Genomic DNA, 9,615 nt, shown 5'->3' with positions numbered 1-9,615 from the left:
CCCCTGTTTCAAACTGCACCCTCTCCTTATACCCCCACACCTGAAGCCCCTTCCTTGTTTTCTTTGTCCCTAGGGGTTTATCGCCTGGGCTATGGAAATATTTTACCTAGTTGCCTCCTCCAGCAGAATGTCAGGTCTACAAGGGCAAGGGTTTTTATGTCTTGCTCACAGCCCTATCCCTAGCACCTAGAAGGATAATTTCCACATAGTAGTAACATTTGTCGAATGAATGCCTGTCTCTCTTATCAGATGTGAGCCCAAGGTGGGGAGTCCTGTGTCACATTCACCTGTGCGGTCGGTGGCAGCACCTCGCACAGTCCTGGCATAGCTCCCATGACGAGGATGGGTTTTCTTTTTCCTCCCCGACACCCTCCACCCAACCGTCCCCGCTGTCCCCGACTTCCGGCTCTCCCCCGCATCAGCCTCTGAGCCCACCCAGCTCCCCAAACAGCACAGGTCTTGGCACAGTGGCTGAGGAGGTGACTGTGTGCTCTAGGTTCCTTGGCAAATACTCGATTTGTCAAGTGAGCCACTGGTGAGGAGGAAGCAAACAGGAGGGCGACGAAGAGCAGGAACAGCAGATGCCCCACAGCCCAGAGCCAGTGGTGGCTTCTAAGGTCCATCGGAACACCCTCCTCGGCTGTGGCTGCCCGGTGCCTCAGGCCCGCAGGGGAGCTAAACAGGTGCGAATGCCCGTTCCTAGGGTTGACTGGAGAGGCCGGCTGCCAACTCCCAGATCAACGGGACAGAGGAACAAGCAATGCGGGGAAAGCGGGAGTTTCCCCAGAAGAGCTGCTGTGTCCTGGACCCTTTTCTGCACTCATCTGGCCGCCGGTAGAAGAGTCTAGTCTGCGCTCGGGCTCTGGCGCTGGCACCATCTGGGTTGAAATCCCAGCTCCGCTGCCTACGGGCTGTGTGATCTCGGGCAGACTTCTTAACTTCCGCGAGTCCCCGCTTCACCATCGGCAGCACGGGGGCTAATGCAGTCAACGCAGGGGCCGGCGTCACTTCCCCATTAAATAACAGGTGCTGTTATTAGAGTCGGCACCCGATGTATGGAAGTAGTTCTCATTATCTTTAGAATTCCAAGGTCTCTGAGTTCGAGGGATTTGAAAAGATTCTTTCATGGAATCCGCTTGTATATTACTGTTAATAAATAGTATTATGAATATTTTGTTACTCAGATGAGGTGACTGAGGCCCAGAGAAGTTGCCACACCTCCCCAAAGTCACAAAGCTTCAAGTAGCAGAAAGCGAGGTTCTAGTTTTCATCTTTCCACTCTTTCCCCCCAGAGGCCTTCAATTAGAAATTTTTTGAGAGAGTGCATGAAAGGGGGGAGGGGGGTGGGGGGTCAGGGAGAAGGAGAAAGAGAATCTTTTCTTTTTTAAAAAAGATTTTTCTTCATTTATTTGACAGAGAGCAAGAGCAGGGGAGTGGCAGAGGGAGAGGGAGAATGCTCAGCAGGGAGCCCGATGTGGGACTCGATCCTAGGATGCTGGGATCATGACCTATGCCAAAGGTAGTCACTTAACTGACTGAGCCACCCTGGTGTCCGAGAAAGAGAAATGTAAGCAGGCTCCACGCTCAGGGCAGAGCCCCCACGGTGGGGCTCTATCCCAGGACCTGAGGTCATGACCTGAGCCAAAATCAAGGGTCCAGTGTTTAACTGACTGAACCACCCAGGCGCCCCTCGATTGGAATTTCAATAACTCCCCCTCCTGAGAAAGTTCCTGTGTGCCTGGAGGCATCTCCGCAGGCCAGCACAGGACTTACAAGCCCAGGACGCAGACCTGTGGGTGGGTTGTGGGGCTGACAACCCATGACGTGACTGAGCCTGGGCGGTGGGAACACCCGGTAAGACCGAGGGCAGAGCAGCAGGACATTTTCACAGAGGCTGGTAGGTCAAGCTAGGTAATGCTGCGGGAGCAGAGAACCCAGGAATCACAGAGGCTCAACACAACACACGTGGACTTCTTGCTCCCGCAAAGTCGGCTGTGAATCAGGACACTCTCGGGGTAGCCATCCTTCATGTGGTGACTTAGAGATCCGGGCACCCCCAGCCACCACCTCATCTGACCACCTGGACATGGCAAGGGAATTGGAGAACTCCAGGCTTTTCTGGGTGCTTCATGGAGGGGGAAATCAACTCTCATCCCAAATTGGTTTGGATTTTGGATCACCCGCGTACCACGATGATAGGAAAAGGTTTATTACTCGAACACAGGAACCTTCTGGGACAGCAGGGCAGGTACAAGGAGGTGTGAGCAGCAAGGATGAAGGGGTGTGTGGCTTTGGCTTTTACTGTGGCTAGGCTAGGCGCTGGGGCCAGAGTGAGGGTTCCCCAGGGCAGGCTGGGGTTGGGTGGTCTGCACTGCCCACCAGCGCTAAGGGAGGGGGCGTATGTCTTATCGGCTTGCTTATGTGTGGCGCAGAAGGGGCGTGGGGGCTTCAAAGCTGTCACCGGCCAGTCATCAAAAACAGAGTCTTGCTTTTTATTGTGTCACACTTGGGCTTCTCTGCTTTGGCCCAGAAGTTACACCTGTCATTCATTGGCTAGAAGTATTCACACAGCCCGAGCTACCTGTAACGAAAGCAATCCCTCTGGTACCAAGGATGAAGAAAATGAAAGGGGACTTGAATTCATAGCATTGTCTCTTGCCTTGTGTTGGGAAAAAAAAGAAGGAGGAGGAGGAGGAGGAGGGGAACGAGAAAGAGAAGGAGAAGGAGAAGAAAGGAAACTATGGGTGGCAGGGGAGAGACCTCACCTTAGAAATAAGGCTTCTGAGGGAGACGACGAGAGACCACGTCTGGGCAGAGAAAAGGCTGATCAGATGGGAGGAAAAAGATTTGGTTAAATGAAGGTGGCCGGGAGCTTCTGCCTTCTCAGCATTAAGATTATTCCTCTAAAACGTCCATGCGAGGAGCATATTAATATTTGCACGTTCAGATGCAGAAAAACAATGCCTCTGATTTTGCCTCTTAACTCCTGTAAGGCAACAAAGAAACAAAGGAGAGGGAGGCCGGAGAGGAGGGGAGGAAGGGGGGAGGGGGAGGAGGGGGAGGAGAGCACCCGATGGCCGTGCAGGAAGATAGAAGGCCGTGGGCGCAAGGACAGCCTCACCCAGCAGAGCCCTTCTGCAGCCTCCCCCACCAGCAGGTGCGGGAGAAATCATCCACCTTGCTTCAGCAGGGTTTTGTTTCCTTAGCCAGAAACTTGTATCCGAATAGATGGTTTGGATTTGGGAATGATCTTCACGTCTACCCAGAGGGAAATGGTTGAGCAAGATATGGTCCGCATAATACAATAAAATTAGGCAGTCATTAACGTTTTAAAGAAGAGTTCGGTGACATGAGGGAAATGATCAAGATATAATAATATAGGAAAAAGCAAGTCCTGATTTCTGTGTGAGGCAAAGGATCTCTGAGCTACACTGTCCTTATGTCAAATGATAGGGGGCGAGCGGGTCCGGGGCAGGGTGGCTTCCAGGACAAACTGAACTTGGGGGCAAGGTAGGGTCGCAGGGTTCCAGTCTGACCCAGGCGAGTGGGTCCACACATCAGAGCTGAGGCCAGGCATCTTCATCAGGATCTGCCAGGAACGGGCGTGGGGTTCCGAGTTGGTGCCCTGTCAGCTGTGGAGACACCGGGTAAAACCAGCAGCCACCGCCGTTAGAATATTCCCGGGAGGCTGACCCCATCCCCGCACGTGACCCAGGCGAAGCCAATCAGAAAGTTACACTACAACGATTGGTTCAAGGGTTGAACACACGGACGAAGCCAATCCAGTCAGAAACAATCTTAGGTGGTTTGCGGAGGAAGTGTGGCACAGAGCCGTTTCCTTTCTCTGGAAGGCATGGTGTGCATAGGCGAGGTGGATTTGTGATTGAGAGCCTGCCCTAGGGAGCAAGACAGCCTGGGTTCAAGTCCCACCCCGATCCCTTACTCTGAACTCCTGAGAAGGGTATTCAACACCCTATTCGTAAAACAGGTTTAATTATTTACTTTTTAATGATCATTAGACCCAACATGGGGCTTGAACTCATGATCTTAAGATGAAGAGTCACATGCTCTTCTGACTGAGCCAGCCAGACGCCCCCCCCCATTTGTAAAATAGGGATAATTATAGGACCTACTCTAAACTTGTAACAATAAAATGAGTTAATACAGATAAGAAAGCACTTTGCACCGTGTGTGGAGCATAAGCGCTCAGGAAATTCTGGCTGTTACTGTTAGGTGACACCTGGAACTTTTGTGGCTACTGAGAAGGAATCCATCCTCAGGGCCATAGAGTTGCTGGATTCAGCCAGACCTGAGGCCCGTCTGCCACTGAACTTCTAGTTCTGACCACCCAGGAATTTCCTGATCATCTAGACCAGTTTGGGCTGTTCTGGATTCTTGCAGTGGAAAGACTCCTCATTGATACCCCCATGGTGTGACCTTGGGGGTCATGTAGCTCTCCGAGCCTCAGTTTCTTTACCCATAAAACGGACCTGATAAAATCTGAGAGACTGGAGACCTCAGTACACCAGGTCTTTCCCACCATAGGCATGAACATTCTGGCACTTACACTTCTCACACATTCTCATCAACATTCTCTCAATGATCCACCCTTGGGCTCCCCTTGGAAAGCATTTCAATATTCGCTTCTAGTCCTTCCTACCACATACTCGTCCATGGACACCCCAACATACACTCTCCAGCCATATTCCTCATCCCCGCCCTTCCCATACAGCCCTCCACGCTCTCCCAGCACCCAGCCTCTTCACTCACCTACCCCTACCCCATTCCCTTCCTGCAGTTCTGCCCCAAGATCACCATACCTCCAGATAGGGCTGAACTTTCCTGCCCCCGGACTGGAATAATCCCTACCAGGTTCCCTTTCCCAGGAAGCGCAGACAGAGGCCAGAGTCAGGAAGTGACTTTAATGTCTCAGGAGCTGGATTGTGAGCAAGATGGGGGCTCTTCAGGCCTCTGGCCCCAACGGCAGGAGAGGTGCCAGCAACCAGCCCGTGTTTCTCCTCTAAATCAAATGGCACCGGCGGGGGCAGACTGGGTCCTTGGATATGCAACTCAAGCCTCTTTGGCAGGGGCAGATGATGTTGATGGCTCCCTTGGTCTGTGGGAAGTGCAAACAAGAGCGGAGTCACCAAGGTGCAGGGAAGAAGGGGGTTTAGACTTCTCGGGGAGCAGGGGCACAGCACAAGTGAAGGGGTGAGCAGGCCTGGGGGCTGTCAGCTCTACAGCAGATAGCTTTCTGACCTTAGGCAGGTTAATGAGCTTCTTGGTCTCAGTTTCCTCATCTGTCAAATGGGGATAGTAATGGTAACCTGCCCCACAGGGCGACTGTGAGGACTAAATAAAATAGAGCAAGGGCCCATAAAGAAAAGACCCTCCGGCCACCCCAGCTGTAGAGTCAGGGGCCTGGCTGCTTCCCCACAGCATTGGCAGCTCCCCAGACAGGGACATGGAGGCCAGGCCCATTCTTCTAGAAAGGTTTGGGCCCAAGGCCAGATAAGAAATGTGAGCAGTAGGGGCGCCTGGGTGGCACAGCGGTTAAGCGTCTGCCTTCGGCTCAGGGCGTGATCCCGGCGTTCCGGGATCGAGTCCCACATCGGGCTCCTCTGCTATGAGCCTGCTTCTTCCTCTCCCACTCCCCTTGCTTGTGTTCCCTCTCTCGCTGGCTGTCTCTATCTCTGTCAAATAAATAAATAAAATCTTAAAAAAAAAAAAAAGAAATGTGAGCAGTAATAGCATATAGTCTGCGTTCTGCATTTCTGCCCGCTCATAACCAAGCTCGGATGAGCACCATCGTTGCCAGGACAACCCGGTGAGGTTGTCACTTTAGCCCCATTTTACAGATGAGGAACCTAAGGATCGGAGAGCAGAAGTGACCTGGCTGAGGTCACAAAGACAGGGAGTGGAAAACCCAGGATTTAAACTCAGGTCCAGGGGCGCCTGGTTAAGCATCTGCCTTCCGCTCAGGTCATGATCTCAGGGTCCTGGGATCGAGCCCCACATCAGGCTCCCTGATCAGCGGGGAGTCTGCTTCTCTCTCTCCCTCTGCCTGCTGCTCCCCCTGCTTGTGCGCGCTCTCTCTTTCTGTCAAATAAATAAATAAAATCTTAAACAAACAAACTCAGGTCCCACTCCCAAGCTGTGGTCCAGCCACCACAGTCCCATAATCCCCTCAACAAATTAGGGAGGTGGGGATCGGTAGGGAAAGTCTCTTCCCGTCTACTTGGCCTCAATGAGTCAGGGTAGAGATATTCACTCAACAAACATTCGTTCACCCTCTACTATGTGCAGATACTAAGTTGGGAGGTAGGGGGTTCAAAGAGGAATGTGCTGCAAGCCTGCCCTGGGAGAGCTCCGGCCAGCGGTGGTGGCAGACAGAACACAAGGCAAACTGGGGAGAAATCCATGCTGTGCAGTGGCGCGGGGGGTATGAGCTCACGGGAGCTCCAAGGAGGGAAGGTTTCTCCCAGGAGGTGGCTGGGCAGAGGCAGCCATGTGGGCTTCTGTAACCTCCCCCACCCTTCGCAGCAGAGCTGTCCCAGCCCAGAGCCTCACCTGGAACAAGCACAGCATGGCCATTCTGGCCTTGGGGGCACAGAAGGCACCAGCACGGTCCAGGTCCATTAGGCAACAGTCACTGGCACACTCAGAGTGGTGGGAGCACTCAGCCCCCTTCACCTGTGGGGACAGCTCTTGCGTCACCAGCTCTCTGGCTACGTGGGAAGGGGAGGGAGGATGCATGGCATTGCCAAGGCCCCAGGGGTCCAGGAAGAGAAGCCAGGAGATGGTGACCACCAGGTGACACCCCTGCACCCGCCCCAGCAGCGCTCAGAGGAGCAGGAGAGGAACGGGGGTTAGTACTTCCCCTCTGCCTCTCCTTCCCTGTGTCCCCTTCTACCTGTGCTAGGGGAATAAATATTCCCAAATCACACTCTGGGGGTGGGGGGGAGGGAAAGACAGGGAGGGAGAGGAAGATGGGGAAGGGAAGGAACAGTGATGGTGCTCAGGAGAGGGGGAAGTGGGGATTAGGACAGGTTGGTAAGGCGTGGCTGGGGGGTCAGGTCTGAGATAGCCCGGGGTGGGCACTGGCTCAGGGGAGGGAGAGCATGGTGCTGGTCATAAGACCACTTTCTTTCACCTCCAGGGCCACCAGGGATGTGAAACAGGGCTTTGAAGCCCTTTGGGGGGACACATTAAGCTTCCAGCCCTGGAAATAAGTCCCCATTTTGGGGTGATACCCACACCCACCCCCTACTTCGCTCTCCAAACCCAACTGGTGCCTCCTGGCTGGTCTATGATGCCAGGGCCACCACCCCTGACTGCAGTGGAAGGTTCGAAATGCTCTTTTGGCTCACCTTTAGGAACTTCTTTTTAAAGGGCAGGAACTCACCCCAGCAAGGGAGCAGGACCCCCACAAGCAGCACAAAGGCTGTGGCCATGGGCCTAGGCGCTGAGTTTCGAGGCTCTGCTGGGGCTCCAGGGGCCCCAGCAATAAACCCCTTGCCTGGCACGTGACCCGGAGCCCCAGGGGCCCGCCCTGGGCTGGGGGTGGAGGGTGAAGAAGTTAATGGTCACAGGCTGCTCAGGAGCGGAGGCAGACGGAAGCCTTTTCCAGCACGGTGGAGGACTCTCTCAGGCCCTGGGAAGCAATGGAAGAAGCAAAAGAGCTCCCGTGACACCCTGATTCAAGCCTTGGACAGTCTAGATTGTACATTTTAGGGGCCCTAGGGGTCTTCATAGGCATTACTTTCAAATTGAAAAGAAACACCTGTGAAAGAAAATTTTGTTTTGAAAAATTATGCAAAGTCAGTATACAGAAATGAAATGAGCTTCCTTCTTAACAGTCTGACTCTTTCTTTCTCTCTCTCTATCCTTGGTGCCCCCCAATTGTCCCTCACCCCTTATCTTTTGGAGGAGCCAGCGCTGACTTCTGGTGCTTCTCACGCCCTCTCCAGGTCCAGTCTTGTCATTGGTAAGAATCAGGATGTAAGACAAGATGGCCTCCAAGACCTAGGACTTGTCTGGTCTTGATGAGTCGATTAATTGTCTAAGAATTTGTCTGTAAATTGTATGAAAGTCAGGGTGTGGGGACAAAATGCAGGGGAGGAGAGAGTAAGACTCGGAAGGAAAAGGGGGTAAGGGACAGTGGAATGTAGCAATCAGTGGAATTATGGGGGAGGCAGGCCTTCCTCAGGATGTCCCTCTCCATGAAACTCCCACCTCACCTCACCCTTGCCCACTTCTGCTTTAAAAAATTTGCTCTTGGGGTGCCTGGGTGGCTCACTGGGTTGGGTGTCCAACTCTTGATATTGGCTCAGGTCGTGATTTCAGGGTCATGAGATTGAGCCTCCCAACAGGCTTCGTGCTCAGCAGGGAGTCTTGACATTCTCTCTCTTCCTCTCCTTCTGCCCCTCCCCCTGCTTGCTCTCTCTCTCTCTCTCCTTCTCTCTAAAATAAATAAATAAATAAATCTTTTTAAAAAATCTGCTCTTGAGATGTGAGAACAGACTTAATTGTGCCCCCTCCCAAATTCATATGTTGAAGCCATACCCCTCAGTGTGATGATATATGTGGAGATGGGGACTTTGGGAGGTAATTCGATTTAGATGAGGTCATGAGGGTTCTCTCCTGAGGGGTTTAGTGCCCTCATATGAAGAGACACGAGAGTGGCTCCTGGCTGGTTCACTTGGTAGAGCATGCCACCCTTGATCTCAGGGTCCTGAGTTCGAGCCCCACATTGGGCGTAGAAATTTCTTTAAAAAAAAGAGAGAGACACCAAAGAGCTTGCTGTCTCTTTCTATCTGCCATATGGGGACACAGCACAAAATGCAGCCATCTGCAAGCCAAGAAGAGGGTTCTCACCAGAACCTGACCATGCTGACACCCTGATTTAGGGGGTTCCAGTTTTCAGAATTGTGAGAAATACATCTCTGTCATTTAAGCTACTTAGTCTATTTTGTTATGGCAGCCGGGCTGACGAATATAGGGGTCTTCAGGCTTTTCTCTAAGAATAACAGCCTCCACTGTACTCAGAGGGCTTTGGATCCATCATCCCATTTAGCTGTCCCTGCATTAGTCAGGTAATTAGTATAGCTGTCGCAGCAGAGAGCTCCTGAAATGTCAATGGTTTTGCACAATAATGTCTTATTTACCACTCATGTAAAATCTGATATAGGACAGAAGACTTCTTCCGTCTTGTAGCTACACCATTTGGAAGACTGGCCTCCAGGGTCATCCTGGAAGGTGGAAGAGAGAGATGGAGGAAGTACATGGATACTTCAATGCCTCAGCCAGGAGTGACACATGCCTCTTCCACTCATAGACCTTTGGCCAGAACTAGTCACATGACCTCAGCCTTCTGCAGGAGAAGCTGGGAAATTCAAGGAAATCCCGGAGTATTCAGTGTATTCTATCATTTCTGCTGCATAACTCTTATCCCCATTTTGCAGATGAGGAACCCAAAAGTTCAAGGCACAATAACTTGCCCAAATAACACAATTAAGTCACAGAGCCAGATATAAACCCAGGGCATTCTAGCTATTGAGCCCAAGCTCTTACCACTGTCCCACAATGTGGTGGGTGGCCAGAAGGCTTTGTTCC

At 52.3% G+C, this 9,615-nt stretch overlaps 1 protein-coding gene across 1 annotated transcript; it reads right to left on the bottom strand.

Moving 5' to 3' along the window:
* Positions 1-5,020: 5,020 nt before the first annotated feature.
* CLPSL2 (colipase like 2) lies at positions 5,021-7,454 on the bottom strand. Its single transcript, XM_045772065.1, has 3 exons — positions 7,371-7,454; positions 6,571-6,693; positions 5,021-5,116 (listed from the first exon to the last, which is right to left on the bottom strand). Exons 1-3 carry the CDS (start codon positions 7,452-7,454, stop codon positions 5,021-5,023), a joined length of 303 nt encoding a protein of 100 aa, XP_045628021.1.
* Between the last annotated feature and the right edge of the window lie 2,161 nt (positions 7,455-9,615).

Source organism: Ursus americanus, chromosome 32 (genome assembly GCF_024610735.1).
Source record: "Ursus americanus isolate L20-20 chromosome 32, mUrsAme1.1.p, whole genome shotgun sequence".
Classification (NCBI taxonomy): domain Eukaryota; kingdom Metazoa; phylum Chordata; class Mammalia; order Carnivora; family Ursidae; genus Ursus; species Ursus americanus.
This window is presented reverse-complemented; position numbering and strand designations above follow the sequence as displayed.